Source organism: Artemia sp. Qi Xiang Cuo, chromosome 18, assembly GCF_049724085.1.
Source record: "Artemia sp. Qi Xiang Cuo chromosome 18, ASM4972408v1, whole genome shotgun sequence".
Lineage (NCBI taxonomy): Eukaryota > Metazoa > Arthropoda > Branchiopoda > Anostraca > Artemiidae > Artemia > Artemia sp. Qi Xiang Cuo.
This window is the reverse complement of record NC_142811.1, coordinates 35,904,877-35,922,593: the sequence shown is the minus strand read 5'-3', so window position 1 is coordinate 35,922,593 and position 17,717 is coordinate 35,904,877. Positions and strand designations below refer to the sequence as shown.

General features: G+C 36.3%; 2 protein-coding genes and 1 pseudogene across 2 annotated transcripts in view; 1 reads left to right on the top strand and 2 right to left on the bottom strand.

The window, feature by feature from the left end:
- Positions 1-15,573, bottom strand: part of LOC148941447 (organic cation transporter protein-like) — a 128,075-nt gene extending 112,502 nt beyond the window's left edge. The window contains exons 1-2 of the mRNA XM_089104382.1: positions 15,414-15,573; positions 7,879-7,990 (exon numbers count right to left, since the gene is read on the bottom strand). Coding sequence (XP_088960508.1) covers positions 7,879-7,990; positions 15,414-15,423 — 122 coding nt within the window. The 5' untranslated portion in view covers positions 15,424-15,573. The remainder of the gene's footprint in view (positions 1-7,878; positions 7,991-15,413) is intronic.
- The window catches only part of LOC148941445 (WD repeat-containing protein 44), a 128,904-nt gene continuing 119,081 nt past the window's right edge, over positions 7,895-17,717 (bottom strand). The window contains exon 16 of the mRNA XM_089104381.1: positions 7,895-7,990. The gene's annotated coding sequence lies outside the window, so the exon portion shown is untranslated. The remainder of the gene's footprint in view (positions 7,991-17,717) is intronic.
- LOC148941448 (uncharacterized) lies at positions 9,528-10,785 on the top strand (annotated as a pseudogene).

The following is a 17,717-nucleotide window of genomic DNA, read 5'->3' as shown; positions in this document are numbered from 1 at the left end:
ATAGAAAAGATCAAGTTCTAATCTGAATTTTACCTAAGAACACAATTCAATTCTAATTTCTCCAGAGAAAATAAAAAGCTTCCACTTCAGTTTTAAGTTTACCAAGACATAAAAAATTTAAAGTTCAGTTCTAAATTTTTCCTTAGAAGATAGGAATAGTTATACTTTGATTGTGATTATTTTCTATGAAGATAAAAAGTTTCACTTTAATTCTAAATTTTCTTAAATTCAGTTCCGACCTTTCTCAAAGAGATGAAAAAATTTAAAGTTCTGTTCAATATGTTTTCTCGGAAGAAGAAAAGTTCAACTTCGATTCTGAATTTTCTCATTGAAAATGAAATATGTTATTGATCAATTCTATTTCTCCAAAATAATATAAAAATTTTCACTTCAATTCAGATTTTTCTCAAACAGATGAAATAATTTAAAATACTTTTCTAAATTTTTCATAGAAGATAGAAAACTTCAAGTTCGCTTCTGAATTTTACCAAACAACATAATTCAATTCTAATTTCTCCAGAGAAAATAAAAAGCTTCCACTTCAGTTTTAAGTTCACCAAGACATGAAAAATTTAAAGTTCACTTCTAAATTTTTCCGTAGAAGATAGGAAAATTTATACTATGATAGTGATTATTTTCCATGATGATAAAAAGTTTCACTTTAATTCTAAATTTTCTTAAATTCAATTCCGACCTTTCTCAAAGAGATGAAAAAATTTAAAGTTCTGTTCCAAATATTTTCCCGGAAGAAGAAAAGTTCAACTTCGATTCTGAATTTTCAAGTTCTCTTCTGAATTTTACCAAAGAACACGATTCAATTCTAATTTCTCCAGAGAAAATAAAAAGCTGCCACTTCAGTTTTAAGTTTACCAAGACATAAAAAATTTAAAGTTCAGTTCTAAATTTCTACATAGAAGATAGGAAAAGTTATACTATGATTGTGATTATTTTCTATGAAGATTAAAAGTTTCACTTCAATTTTAAATTTTCTCAAAGAAGTGAAGAAAAGTTCAACTTCGAATCTGAATTTTCTCAATGAAAATGAAATAAGTTATTGATCATTTCTATTTTCCCAAAATAATAATATAAAAATTTTCCACTTCAGTTCAGATTTTTCTCAAACAGATGAAAAAATTTAAAATACTGTTCCAAATTTTTCATAGAAGATAGAAAAGTTCTTGTTCTCTTCTGAATTTTATCAAATAACATAATTCATTTCTAATTTCTCCAGAGAAAATAAAAAGTTTCCATATCACTTTTAAGTTTACCAAGACATTAAAATTTAAAGTTCAATTCTAAATTTTTCCATAGAAGATAGGAAAATTTATGCTATGATTGTGATTATTTTCCATGAAGATAAAAAGTTTCACTTTAATTCTAAATTTTCTTAAATTCAATTCCGACCTTTCTCAAAGAGATGAATAAAATTAAAGTTCGGTTCCAAATATTTTCCCGGAAGAAGAAAAGTTCAACTTGGATTCTGAATTTTCTCAATGAAAATGAAAAAGTTATTGATCAAATCTTTTTTCTCAAAAATAATATAAAAATTTCCACTTCAGTTCAAATTTTTTTCTCAAAGAGATGAAGAAATTTAAAGTTCTGTTCCAAATTTTTCATAGAAGATAGGAAAAGTTATACTTTGATCGTGAATATTCGAGTTCTATTCTGAATTTTACCAAAGAACACAATTCAATTCTAATTTCCACAATAAAAAATTTAAAGTTCAATTTTAAATTTTTCGGTGGAAGATAGAAAAAGTAATACCATACGTGTGAATATTTTCCTGGAAGATAAAAAGTTCTAGTTCAGTTTAAAATTTTGTCAACGAAGTGAAGAAGAATTCAAGTTCGCTTCTGAATTTTACCAAAGAACACAATTCATTTCCAATTTCACCAGAGAAAATAAAAATATTCCACTTCAGTTCCTTATTTCACAAAGACATAAAGAAATTTAAAGTTCAATTCTAAATTTTTCGGTGGAAGATAGAAAAAGTAATACCATACATGTGAATATTTTCATGGAAGATAAAAAAGAGGGGCTCGAAAGAGGGGGGTGACGGTGAGGAGTGGGGAGGAGAGGGAGAGGGAGGGGGTGGGGGCCCTTTGGGAGCCTGGGGGACCTTTGGGGGCCGGTGGAGGGCCTTTGGGGGTCCTGGAGGCCGGTTGAGAGCCTGGGGGACTTTGGTGACCGGGTGAAGGCCTTTGGGACCCCGGTGGTCTTTTGGGAGCTCGATGTGCCTTGGGGGGGCCCGGGGTGGGCCTTTGAGGGTCTGGGGGCCGGGTGGGAGCCCTGGGAACCTTTGGGGACCGGCGGGTCTTTCTGGATTGGGGTATGGGGATTGGAACCCTTTGGATCGGGGTAGGGCGATTGGGGCTCTTTGGGGTTGTGGTAGGGGACCTCACAACACTGTTCAATGGAACTTGTGTATTATAACGACCACACTCAAAATCATCTTTTAAATCAACGTCTCTAACGGTTTCGCCGAAATAATTCCATAAGCTGTCTAAAACCGTTTCGCCCAAATAATCCCTAAAAGTAATTTCATCATGTTCCTTTTGTTTGGCATCTCTGCGCTAACGCATTTCAAATTTCTAGGAAACCCTTTCCTACGTTAATCTCTTCATCTCCTAAATTTTCCTAGCTAAACTATTATGGTTTCGTTAGAATATCAATTTATCTCTCCGACTTAAAGCTCCGTCAAGCCGTATTTAAAAACAGAATTTCTATCTCTTTAGACTCCCGCATAATTCCAAGATAACAAGTGATGTCATTTATAATTCATAACACTATAGATTAATGAAGCCCTATTTAAAAATAGAATATTAATTTTTCTCTCTGTCCTAATGAACGTTTATCCCACAGACCTGATATTAAAGAATCCTTAATGTTTCTTAAGTACCCCTTCGTGAAGCACTATTTAAAAATAGTATATTGATTTTTCTCTCTGACCTAATGAACGTTTATCTCACAGACATAAGATTAAAGAAGCCTTAATGTTTCATAATTCCCCCTTCGTGAATCAATAATTTCCCCTAGCGATTATGTAAATCAAGTTCTCAGGCCAGGCTAGCCAAACAACAATGAAGCCATGTTTGTTTCTTAATTCCCCCTTTGGAGTTCGACCAGTAGAACTGTTCCCGAGGCAAAGACATTAATGACTTGGATCTATTCCTGGAGAAATGTTTCTAGGCGAAAATTTTTAAAGTCTGACAGATGATGTCATTGATTGATTGATCTGTCAAGAAAGGGGAAATTAATTTGTTGTTTCTAAGGGGAATTATTGATTCACGATAGGTGAATTGAGGTCGACAGCACAGGTGCTACTCGTGACAGGACCACGTGGCTTATGGTTTTCCAAGTGAGAAAGTTCCTGTTTTTCCAAGTGAGAAAATTCCTGTTTTTTCATTCTCACTGACAAAAACCATAAAACAGACATGAATTGCTGTTGACATCCATGAAAACAACCATAAATGTGACAAAATTCATGGTTTTTCAAGTGAGAAAATTCCTGTTTTTTCATTCTCACTGAGAAAGACCATAAAAACATCAAATAAATCGAACAACACACATAACCATCCATGAAAACAACCATAAATGTGACAAAATTCATGTTTTTCCAAGTGAGAAAATTCCTGTTTTTTCATTCTCACTGAGAAAACCATAAACCACGTGGTCCTGTTCGGAGTAGCACCCCCTCCTCTACTCACAAATCAGCATCGATAAATAAATCAGACCCACAACGAACAGATAAGATAAGATAAGTTTTATTCTTCATTAAATACACATACAATATTAGATGTTATAAAACCCTCAAAGGCTCATTGGCCTGTACAAAGAGGGAAGACATATGAATTACATACTCAAGGATAAAAAACAAAAGAAAATTTAAAATGATCACTTACTCACATATGAAGGAGAAGAAAAGAAAATATAAATAAAATAGAAACTATAGAAAAAATTAGAATAAATAAATTAAATTAATTAATTATATTAAATAGACTCAAAAAAAAAAAAAAAAAAAAAAAAAAAAAATCTTAGGCCTACTATAAGCGAATTCCTGTCGTCGAAACAGACTGTAATTATTAGACTGTAATAAATTGGTGCGAAAGCAATAAAATTTAACCTGTCTTCATGAATGCTACTCCTTAGTGAACTATACAAGTTTTACCAATAAATATTGATAATCATACCTGAGGCCTGGGAGTCATAGCGCATAAAATACCACCATAAAACAAACTAAACATTCAGGGGACATCAACTCCACAAAAAAAAAAAAAAAAAATAATAAAAAAAAAAAAAAAAATTATTCAGTTTGATTCTTAAATAAATGGTCCTTAAGAATCCTCTTGAAAGTGCCAAACGAGTGGCATTTTTGTACTGAAGAAGGCAGGGAGTTCCAAACCTGATGACAAGCGATGAGGGGATTGAAATCTGACCGCACAGTAGGAGTAGGATGAATGTAGATCTTATGTGGCGAACGAAGGTGATATGGAGCTGAATCAGAAATAAACTGAGGAGTTTTTTGAAGAGATTTTGGAAGATTACCATGAAGCTGATGAAAAACAAAAGAAGCACAAGAAAGATTGTAGTTAGACTGTAGATTTAGAAGCGGTCTTGGTGAAGAAGTTTTGGTGACCATAACAAGACGAGTTGTTTTATCATAATGAACAAAAAGCGACTACAGTATAGAAGGAAAAGTAGACATCCATGCTATGGGGCAATAAGAGACATATGACTGGACAATGCAGAAAAAAAGAAGCTTCAGAATAGATCCAGGAAAGGTGTGTCTGAGTCTTCGAATGACCCCAAAACTCCGTGAGACCTTAACCCTAATCATGGCTATATGGTGTCTAAACGAAAGGTTCTCATTAAGCAGGATACCAAGAAATCGGACCAACCGATTCTTTGGTCTACACAAGAAGCCTTGTGACACCTGAAGCTGTGTCAGTTGAGGGAAAGCTACACCAATTCGAGAAAAATAAGAAAATGTGACTTGGTAACATTCAAGGCCAAGTAATTCGCCTCAAACCATGAAACTACTCTCTCAAATATTGCCACCAGATTAGACCTGACATCACATTCCGTCCTCCCTAGAGTTCCAAAAGTGCTGTCGTCAGCAAAAGCAACGAGGCAATCTTCATTAGAAGTAGCATTGGGACACGAAGGAACATCCGAATGACATAGATTGCAGCATACCAGAGGACTGGTATTCTTGACTGCTGAAATCAGATCATTGACATAAATCAGAAATAAAACGGGGCCAAGAACAGATCCCTGGGGGACACCATATTCTACTTCAGAAGGGCTTCGGAAAAGCGGATCAATTGAAATAAGTCTACCAGAAAGATATGATTCAAACAAAGAGAAAACATTTTATCTTATACCAATATGCGATAGTTTCCAAAGAAGAATATGATGAGTCAAAGAATTAAAAGCTTTACAAACATCCAAAAATAAAGCTGCAGGGATAAGACAAAAATCTATTGCCGAATGAATGAAATTCAAGAGAGATGCGCAAGCATGCTCTGTTGAGTGATTCGATCGGAATCCGAACTGGAGATCATGGAAAAATTTTTTGACATCCAGAAAACTAAGAAGCCTGGATAGCATAGCCTTCTCAAAAATTTTGCTGAAAACAGATAGAAGAGAAATTGGCCTATAATTAGCAGGATCACTCCGGGACCCACCTTTATACAGCACTATAACCTTAGCTCGCTTGAGTGTTTCAGGGAAAATTCCATTCACGAAAGACAGATTGACAAGCTTAGTCAATGGGGACAGAATAGCAGGAAGAACGGCACGGATAACCCTTGTAGGAACTCTGTCTGGCCCTGAAGACGATGAACCTTTAAGTGCATTTACGATCCGAGCTACCTCAAACTCAGAAACAGGGTTCAAGACCATTGACTTTAAACATGGGGGGTCCAAGATAGGCTCTGAAATCGCAACGAGGAGTTGTAGAGCTCACAGATGAAGCAGTCGCTTTTCCTATATTAGCAAAATAAGACGTAAGCTCTAGCTGAACATTTTCTTCTCCTTGGGCAATTTTACCGTCAACTATCAGCGTTGTTGGAACTGAAGGCGAAGGGGGAGTAGGTTTAAGTACAGAATTAATAATTTTCCATGTCTTCCCAACATCCTTTCCACACTCAGAAAATTTCCTGTGATAATACTGAGACTTGGCCTTCCGACACAGATAATTAAATATATTCCTATAGGCTTTGAACCACTGATGATGAGAAGCAGATGACGAAGCCTTGTATAGTTTCCACAGATAATTTTTCCTTTTCCAGCTTTTATGGAGACCTGGAGTCATCCACGGATTCAGCAGTACTATCCTTTTCGAGGTATGAGGCTTTGGATTCTGGTGGCAAACTTCTAAGATACCTTCTTTTACTGAATCATAAAAGAAATCAAAAGAGCGGTTAAAATCCGATTCAGAATCCAAACTATCCCATGACTGATCAATCAAACGAGATTTAAGTAGACTGATCTCACTGACACCAAAACGGAAAAATGGGAAATTAGATGGCGAAACTTTACGCTGCGATCGATTAGCAGTCCTATACCGTGAAATAGCAGGGAAATGATCAGAAATATCACTAATCATCACCGAATTATCTAAGACATCTAGTGACGAAAAAATATTATCAATAAGTGATGCATGCATCTCAGTAACTCGGGTTGGTTTAATTTCTGTTCGTTTTGGGTTTCATTTATTTATCGATGCTGAATTGTGATACTTTCATACTTGGTAGATTATTTGGTTTTATTTTAGCTCATTTTTGGTTTAATGGAGTTCTTTGCTTTTCTTTGAAAAACTTATTTTGTAGAAAAGTTATTTTTAATTAATATTAGATAAATAACTGTTGCGTTGGAAAATCATCAATGTTATATATGCTATGCACGACATCGTATAAGAAAATGCTTATATGATGTCATAAGAAATGAACTACCTAGATCGTTTTTGTTATGCGAGATCATCCCAAGATACTAATTTTCCCCAAAAAATATGGAGCCGTTTTCGAGAACATACATACATAAATAAATATATACACAATTATTGCTTACTTATAAAGATAGTATATGAGTCAAAATAAGTGTGGAGTAAGAGTGCTCAAGGGGGCGAAAGATCCCTTCATTGTGCAGAGATGACAGTATATTCGGGGTAATTTAAATTTATTTTGAAAAGCAAACATAGCAAATTAGCTCTTTTTCTCTTCCTCTTTTTCTGCAAAAGCTAAACTTTAACGTAAAGCCAGGTATTGAAGTTAATAAAGACTAGCCTTCTGGCATTTAGGGTAACCTTGGAAATAGTATTGAAAACAAACAGTGATTAAATATAAAAAATAGTCTTTTCAAATAAAAGTAAAGAGCGAAATTAAGAATTAAAACGGTCGGAAATAATTGCGCGTTTTATGGGAGGGGTTGTCCCTCTACTTAATCCCCCAAGTTTTACGCAAAAGTTTGACTGTTTGTCCCTGATGTGTTAAAAACAAATGCTCAAATACTAGCCGGATGAAGATTAGTTTTCACAGTGCTTCAAGAATGAAAGGGCTTATTTATAAGCATTTTCTTTAAACAATGAGATTTTCAGTCTAAATATTTTAAAAAACAATCAGAAAATAAAACATTTGCAATTACGTTTGACTTAGTTTGTTGCACTTTTAACAAAGTTTAAAGGAATTACAAAGGCTTTATTTTACTCATAAATGCTTTCAGTAAAGCACAAAAACCTTTAGCATAAAGAGATGGGGGTTAAAGAGGGGTTGGCCCCTATATTTATGGAACAATTTCTGTTTCTATTAAGTTCACTGTTGCTCTTTGCTTTCATTTCAAAAGATTTTTTAATTTAATATAAATGATATATAAACTTACGAATAAGCTGGTTTCCCTCCAACTGTGTTTTGTGACAGTAAATGAATGGCACAAGTGTAGGCTGATAACACATGTAGAAGGTACTGGCCGGTTTGATATTTCCCAAATCTTTCTAGAGTTTAAAAAGATATATTAACTTACAAAGTGGACACACGAAATAAAGGTCTGTCACATAAACCAAGAGATTAGAAATCTGAATAAATCCTAACGGGATACCTAGGTTTTGGTGAGATAGAGAAGGCTCATTTTGTTTCAGCTGCGTCTTGACCAGGTATTTTTGCCGAGTAATCCACATTGATTTGATCGGCTGAGGGATGGCAAGAACAAGTGTAACACTGCTTACTGACAAAACAGTCCATCGCTAGCTGAAAGTTATCAAAATGGTAATCAAAACTCCTACATCTTCCAAGACTATAATAAAAAGATAAATTCTAAAATGCGAACATTTTAAAGTTTTATTTGGATGGTTGCTCTACTCAGACAAGTACAATAGCCGAAGTTGCCAACTGAATCGTTACCAAAACGAGGTAAGTCCTGACAGTTTAAAAAAGAGCGAAGTTCAAGCTAGAGGGCTTGAGGGGGCTACCTCTACAGGCTAGAATAGTCATTTTCATTTTACTGATAACGATATGTATGTTGAATAGTGTTTCTTTTATTTTTCATAATATGAAAAAAGAAAACACTAATCAAATTTACAATAAAGAAAAAAAAACTATTTCTTGTAACAAGTACATTTTTTGCTTTCAATTTAAAATATTAATTTAAAACAACAAATTTTGTCAATGCTTTCTCATTTGATTCCATTCCATTCAAAAGTACAGAAAATTAACACAAAAACAAAAATTTGAGAACGTCTATTGGTAATTTCTAAAGTAATCTCTTTAGGTTGCCACAGCAAAATTTTGAGTTAGTGATTCAATAAGTAATTCACCAATCAAGGGCGGATCCAGGATTTTTTTTCGGGGGGGGGGGGGGGGGGTACTAATTTTCGACTTTTTTCGGGGGGGGGGGTACTAATTTTTGACTCAGTTTTCGACCAATTATACTGATTTTTTCATAGGTTTTACTAATTTTCGAGTTCTTTCCGACTCGGTCAAAAATTTTTTTTTTTTTTGGGGGGGGGGGGGGGTTCAAACCGGGTAGCCCCCCCCCCCCCCCCCCGGATACGGCCTTGTCGCCAATCGAGTCTATTTAGAATATGTTTAAAGGAAGAAAGTAGAAGAAAGTATTGATGATTTGAAAAATTCTCAAATAGCGCTGACGAACCATATTTGTTTCAAATATAAGACTACTGTTCGCCGGTAATGAACTTAGTTGAAACCTGCCTAAGGCATCAGGATATTACGAAAGATTCAGTAATCAGCACTGGAATCAAGTTCTATACTTGTAAACAAATTTGTGAAGCGCATGACGAGTTGAATAATATTGTGGATGCATACGATGAAAATCTGTTGAAAGATAGAAGGTCCCAAATTGGCCGTGATGTGCTGTTCAGCGACATGTATGACACGGTGAAGATTCTACGGAGCAATAGTGAGTTTAATGTCAGGTTCATGATTTGGAAAATTTCTGAAATACCCCGTATCCCACAGGATGTGATCACATCCATAACGGTCCGCGTAAACGAGTGTGTCGAAAAGCTAGAAACAATGATTGATCAATGCAAAGCTGCTCTACCCCAGCCTTCTGACTGGCCCCCGCTCCCAGCACCTGAAAAACCGCTCAATCGGGTGTTTTAGTGGCCTAGCCCCCTGAAAAGACTGAGTCGTGTTCAAATCAGGAACGGTTTATCGAGGAGTTCATAACCCCTGAGCATGCGCAGAAGATTCAGCAGACGAAGTCTGGCCTAGTGGCTTATATCAAAACGGACTCTGCTGCCCAAGCCCTAAGTGAGTCGTGATCTAAGATATCTGACATCAAAGTTAAATACCAGAGCGAAAACTTCATGGCTGTTGCAGAATACGTTCCACCGGGTACTACCCCAGAAGAGATAATTGCCGGTAACCCTAATGTCACAGAAGCTAAAAGATATGGGACTTCACAGACAGTTCGATTTGCGTTTGCTGATGCATCATCACGTGACAGGGCTATACGGCAAGATATCCATGTTGAGTACACCCATCTCAAAGTAACGGCGTTTAAAGAAATCCCAAAAAGGTGCTTCAAGTGTCAGTCGTTCGAACACTTGGCTTGAGAATGCAGCAACCAACCTTGCTGCCCCCGCTGTGCAGGCCCCCATGAATCGACGAGAAGCCCCGTGTCAATTGAACAGTGTTAAGTGTGCCATCTGCCCAAACGGAAAGAACGAGCACCCAAGCTATAGCCTGTTCTGTCCAGCTGTAAGAAAAGCTATGAACAAAGCGCCTCAGCTTCAAAAATGAACAAGCTAAAGGTGTTTTGCCGAAACATCTACGGTCATAACGCTGGGAAAATAGGCTAAGTGGAATCTGCTCCGATTATAATGTAATTTATGTGCAGGGGCATCTGCTTACCAAGGACAATTTTGCTCTGTTCCAGTCCTTCCCGCGCAAATCAGTTTTCATGCATGAAGCTAAACGACAATTTACGCGAGGAAGACCTAGTGGCGGCACCGCTATTTTAGTGGACGACCAGATCCCCTGTAGGCTGTATAAGTCCTGCGACTATTACACTTCTGTGGAATTTGTTGGGCCGTCTAACTTTTTCCTCGTCAATGTATATCTTCCAACAAACCTGAATAACGATCGTTCTGAGAAACGCTATGCCGAAGCGTGTAGTCGTTTAAGCAGACTCCTGTGCAGAATCGGCAAAAGACGTTTTCTAATCTGTGGAGATTTCCAGTGCAACCCATCTGTACCTGGTCAACTAACAGACATTCTTCTAGCAGCATTACCATACGGGGTATCTGTTTGTGACAAAGATCAGTAGTTTACCTATATACACAATAGTGGATCTACGAGTAACATTGACCACGTGGCAACAAACTTCCCACTAATGGAAAGGGTCGGTGTTGACTCCGACCATACCTGCAGTGACCATTTGGGTTTATCCTTCTGTATCCCATTTCAGTCGGCCGCCACCAGAGCAGCTATTACACACTTTACAAAAGCTGAGTGGAAAAAGATAGACACCGTGCTTTATCAATACACCTGTTACACAATCTTCAGTAAAATTAAAGTGCCGTATCAGCTGTTACTGCACGGTGTACGAGACCCGGTCGCATTAAACTTCTACTGTGAGGAAATTTGCCAAGCCCTGAAAACCGCGGAAGTTAGCTGTCCCTAGCCGGAAGGTCCGTCCTGGTTCTCAGAAACCAGGGTGGGACAAGTGTCCTTTGGTAAAACAAGCGAAAAAACGAGCAAAATTGTGGTAAAATATTTGGAAAAGGTCCGACAAGCCCCGATCAGGGCTGATATTCCAGTTGGTTCGGAGCGCGAAGAAGAATTATCTTAATCTAACTGAAAAATTAAAAAGTGAAGAAGCTGATAAAGTTTCTGAACAGGCGGCATAAGAACCGAATGTAATGTGGAAGCTCTTCAAAAGATCTCAAAATAGTGCTAAAACGTGCTCCTCTGATATCCCGGAGGATGAATGGGTGAAGCATTACTCTGCAGTGTTCGGTTCCAAAGACCCCAGCCCGGAGCGGGATTGTGACAAATGTTTAGATGAAAAACTTAAAACCCTATTAAAAGTGCGAAATACCTTTGTCATATCGAAATCGGCTGTAGTGAAAATAGTGAGTAAGTTAAAACGCGGAAAAGCACCTGGTCTTGACGGGATTTGTCAGGATAACCTATGGCACGGTACAGACCTATTGTTTGAACACGTCTCTCTCCTGATCCAGATGTGTGTCGATATTGGGATGGTCCCCGATTCATTTTGCCCCGGAGTACTGTCAAATATTCCCAAAAAGGGAAAAAACCCAAACCTGTGCACAGGATACAGACCAATTACCGTGTCTCATGTTCTAAGTAAAGTCCTGGAGCTACTTCTGCTTCCACAAATTTCGGGAAAGTGTAGACTAGATTACCGACAGTTCGGGTTCCACCGAAATCTGAGTTGCGCGTTTATGCATAGATTGTTAAAAGAAAGCTATCGATAAAGCCCATAGACTGGGGTTTTCCCTCCTCATGTGCAGTGTAGATATTTCGGCTGCCTTTGACTCGGTTGTGCAGTCTCAGGTACTTCTAAAGTTACTTGAATGTGGGGTAATGCACATTTTGTAGCACTTATGTCGTATTGGTATTCGAGGAGTTTTGTGAAAGTTAAACTGGCCGGAGGTCTTCTGAGTAGACCGATCAGACTCTTCCGAGGTCTTCGTCAAGGATCTGTTTTAAGCCCTATCCTGTTTAACACCCTGACATCTGGAATAACAAAAAATATTGCCGGAGGGTTTAGCATCAATCTCTGCGACCTTAGCCTGCTTTCGTACGCGGATGACCTGCTAATGCTAAGTTGCAATCTTGTTTCTCTTCAAGAGAATATTGACCGCCTGATTACTGGATATGAAAGTATTGGTTTACGAGTTAACGCACTTAAGACTGAGTTTCTGGAATTCACTTCTTCAGCAAGAAAGCAACTATGAAGTGAAAATACATATGTAAAGGTGGGACGAACGAATTCTATGAAGTATCTGGGAATAACGTACGGTCAAGATATAAGAAGTCCACGTTTATTGATAATAGATAAAATATCCAAAAGTATTCGATCAAGTTACGGCAAAAAACGTGAAAGAAACACATTCATCCTGCGTTCCCAAAATATGGTTGACCCGACTGATATTATGCCATCCTCCGAAAGAACGCCGTAAAAAGGGCAATGGAAACTTTGTGCGAATTTCTGCCCCTACACCTTATCTACGAGTGCGAATGAAGAAGTTTCTACGAGTGCGAATGAAGAAGTTGTTGTTTGAGTTTATTCTTTGGTGTTGAAGTGTTTTCGTTTTTCTTTTCTCCTTTTCCTTACTCCGCTTTCCTTTTTTTGTATGAGCGGGCACAAATAAATTATTATTATTATATATATATATATATATATATATATATATATATATATATATATATATATATATATATATATATATATATATATATATATATATATATATATATATATATATATATATATATATATATATATATATATATATATATATATATATATATATATATATATATATATATATATAGTGATATATATATATATATATATATATATATATATATATATATATATATATATATATATATATATATATATATATATATATATATATATATATACATCAAGAGGTTGTAGCCTCCGTTTTAAAGCCCTTATTATATATTTGCTCATTCTCCGTATTTTGAATATTGTTTCTTTTGTTTTTCCCAGTAAAAAAAAATATATAATAAAAAAAAATTAATCAAACTTATAGGCACAGAAAAAGCTGTTTCCTAAAATAAATTCATTTGTGGCTTTTTAGTTTAAGTTACTAATTTAAATTGACACTTTTTGTCAACATTTCCTTTTTTGATTCCATTCAACATTTTTTTTTTTTTTTTTATTCTATTCAAAATTGTAGAGAATTAATACAAAAAAAAAGATGTAGAAACGTCAATTGATAATCTTCGGAGCAATCTCTAAAGCTTCCTAAAACAGTTATTTTGGATTGCTGAATTATTAGATATTCAAAAATATATTGTGTATTCAATCAAGTGAAATTGACACTCTAGCCTTAAGGGACCTCGAAGGGGGTGGTAAATCATTCGTATTTGTGGCAGATTATGCTTGTTTCGAATTTAAATTTCTAATCATTTTGTTTCTCTTCATCATATGTTTCATTTATTAATTCATATGTAATTTATGCCACTTTTAAGCTTGATTCAAACATTCATTTTAATTTCTGTCCTTTTAGGTTTAATTTTTTATTCACAGGAATTTCTGTTCGTTTCAGCTTTAGTTTATTTCATTACTTTATTTCTGCTCTTTTAGTACGGCTCTTCCAGTTTCTTTAAAAGTTTTTATGGTACTTTTCAAGTAGCTGGAACCCACGCAAGAAGTCAAGTTTGGTTAATGCTAATGAAATAAAACAAAATATGATGAAAATATAATGGTTTAGAAACAAATTATATTTGCATATTAGGGGGGTAGGGGTAAAGCATAGCATATATTAAATACGTAACCTAACCTTTTTTTTGTAAGCAACAAAAAATAAAAGTTTAAATATTGTAAAGGCAATGACAAACCACGGTTTGCAATCCAATTCTCTTTTGAAAGAAACCCGTTCGACTAGTTTCTTAAGCATCTTCCGTGTACAATATATCGCGTGGGTTCCAGCTAATTGACAAGTACCGTTTTTATTTGAATAGCGTTTATAAAAACTAACTCTGACAAGTGGATTTTACAAAGTTTTATTCGAATTGCCATTGAAAGTTTTGGAAGGGTTCGATATGTTTTATTCCTTTTACCAAAGTTCCTCGATCATTGCTAAATAAGGCCGTTTTGCATATCTTTGGTCTCTCAGAAGGGGGAGGGGTGCACGGAGGAACTTGATCTGTTTCTTGGTTTCCAGGGTGAACTGAAAAGCAAAAATTTTAATATTATTCAAAAACTGAACAAACTGACAAAGAAAGTTTTTTCTCCCTTTGCCAACACCCCCTCCAGATTCGTTGGAAAGGTTTGCAACCAAGGCACCCAAAGGTGGAAAGTATCTCTTCTACCTTTCCTATATATTTTTAAAATAAAGCATTGTGCTCCTAAAATTCCCCAGGGGGGGGGGGGGTTACCCACTGATATCATTTGTAGAGGCAAATTATCTCTAAACGGGATAGGAGGGGGTGTAACTCATAATATTTCTGAAAGTGAGCTATTGTATCCGTATGATTTTTCAAGGGGGTCTTTATCCACCGGTAGCCTTTGAAGAGGCACATTAGGGCCATAGGAGGTAGGGGAGGCCAACTCTGATCATATAAAAAATGCTTTAGCACCTCTACTTCCAAGACATAGTTTAATGTTTATTAAACATATTTTAACCTTGGGTATGCACACATAAAACCATATTATTCCACTACGCACTATTGTTATGACACATTCTTTTCAAATTTAAATTCCCAGAGGAATATATCCCCATAAAAGCTTTAAAACATCACTTTGATATTCTGCATAGTAGGAAAAATCGAGATATTATCTTTGGTTCTATGAATGACGATACTATGCTATTAAAAATATTGTATAAAACGTACACTGTATATAGTACATATCCTGTAGACAAGGGCATATACAGGATTTTTGATGGGGGGGGGCGGGTGTTTTTTTTACACAAAACTTTAAAAAATGCATCAGAATTGGTTTATATGCATTTTTGCTACGTTTTAACGAGCCGGAAAAAATCTTTCGGGGGGGGGGGGTAAAGCCTCAGTACCCTCTCCCCTCCACGGATGCGGCCTTGCCTGTAGACGCATTAGCAAGACAGCGCATTGATTCATATAAATAGTAATAGATGAAGCTTACCCACGGTGTTCCTCACCCTTGCTTTGGGGATATTCCAGGTTATGTTTTTTCTAAATAAACTGTCTTACCTGCCCACATTTAGAAGTCAATGTTATATCACACACCAAGATTTAGTAGTTGACGAGACTGACCGGAGTAAACTAAGAGGATGATTCTAATCTAGATCTCAGTTTATAGTGAGTGAATTCATTAGTCACTGCTCCCAAGTCTCTCAAGCGTTATTGAGAGATCCAAGTATTGTTGGATTTTGCACGTGGAATATCAAACTGTTTATTATATTGAACTGCAAGTAAAGAACAACTCTCTTATCTAATTAAAATTTGAAAAGAATGCAAAAACTAAAATGAATTTCCCTCTGTGTTTACTTAAATTATTTAAAATTTATGGAGCTTAGATTTACTTATCAAAAGCTATTAGCATCTGAATATGTATAACTTTAGACGGGAAAAACCCGCAGAAAAGGGTATTAGCTCATTGAATATTATAGCATCAAATTTACCATATCTGTAACTCAGCTTCAAGGTTTCAGTCTTTACTCTTACAAAATAAGAAATTTCTTGTTTCCCTTCAGTCCACGGACCCACGTTTACATGCATGTCAAAAATGAACATAATAAATAAGTGAGCTATATGGGCAATTAAAATAATTATAGGAAAGCCGTATGATATCAATATTTAGGCGAGAGGAAGGGTCAAGGCCGTATCCAGGTGGATGAGATTTGACTCCCCCCCCCCGCCCCCCAAAAAATGAAAAAATGTTGGTCTTACTTGTAAAAACGTAAAATAAATGAATATAACAAATTTTTGGTGCGTTTTTTAAAGTTTTTTGTGCCCCCCCCCCTAAATAAATCCTGGATACATTCTCGAGAAGGGTACTGGCCCACAGCTAGTCCACCCCACTCCCTTTTGCGTATGTGACTGTACCTTTTTCACGGATGGTTTTATCGAACCAACGGTCATAGACAAACTGAGAAAGGGGTCGTTCGAAGTAGAACTTACATTTTCAGGGCTCATTTTGGGTAAAACATATATTGCACCCAAGGGCGTATTTAGCATTTTTGTTCAGTGGGGAGGGATCATTGTTTTCGGGGAGAGTTTTACAAAAAAAAACCTTAGAAATGTATCAAAAATGTTGTTTATATGCATTTTTGTTACGTTTTTACGAGTACAACACAAATTTCGATGGGGGTCAAACAAGAGCGGATCCAGGATTTTTTTTCGGGGGGGTTTTACTAATTTTTGACTTTTTCGGGGGGGATTTTTACTAATTTTTGACTCAGTTTTCGACTAATTATACTGATTTTTACCTAGGTTTTACTAATTTTCGACTTATTTTTGACTCGGTCAAAGATTTAGGGGGGGCGGGTTCAAACCGAGTAACCCCCCCCCCCCTGGATACGGCCTTGGGGTCAAAACCTGCAATCCGTCCCTGGATACGGCCTTGATTGCACTACAAATTCACCGTTTTATATCGCTCGGCAAAAATTTTGGTTAAAATAGGGCCAAACTCAGACGGGTGAAATCGAGAAGACATTCCCTAACCCACAGCCAGAAGAGGCAAATGAGACCAGCATAACGAGACCAATACCTCTCACCAAATCCTCTCAACATCAACAGTTGACACGAAACTTGACGAGATCGCTTACATTCTCTATAGGTTGAAATCGACAACAAATAGAAGCAAGGAGCCTCGCGGTGATGGTAAACAATATCCTTTAAACATATTTCAGTGCTTCCAGTGACACAGTCCAATGTGGTATATTTGATTCTCATAGTTTCTTTTGAAAGTGGAGTATTCTATTGGTATAAACCAACGGGGACATACACAAAATCAAGCGAAGTCGATAAGTTTGTCAAAACAGCAAGAAGGTGAACTAAACAAAAATACAGTAATCTTAACTAACAAAATCACAAGATTTCGGCTTACTCACGTACTTACCAACACATTTTTACTTTGTTCCACTTTGGGATCTTATTTTACTAAGAAAGCAATAGTTCGTATTTCTTAAACTCTTCAAGTCAACAAGACGGAAGCAAAAACTCTAATTGTTGTAGATTTACGCCTTCATCCGGATCCGGAGTTGCACACTGTCCATTAGTCCAAATTTCCCAACATATTTGATTTTCAACCAAGATGTATAGGAGACAAAAATTTAATTTCGAATCGCCAGATTTTGTCTCATTTTCAAGCAGAAGCCTGATCAAGCGATTTCAGGAGAAGCTAACAAGTAAATGAAATTCTGCATATAAAAAACTTTACTTCCTGTGTAGAGGGGTTTGACGCGTCAAAAAAGTATTAACGTATTTAGTTTTCAGACCGATTTGTGTAAAGTAATATAATGAAATCCTTAAGGATTTCGACCAAAGCTGACC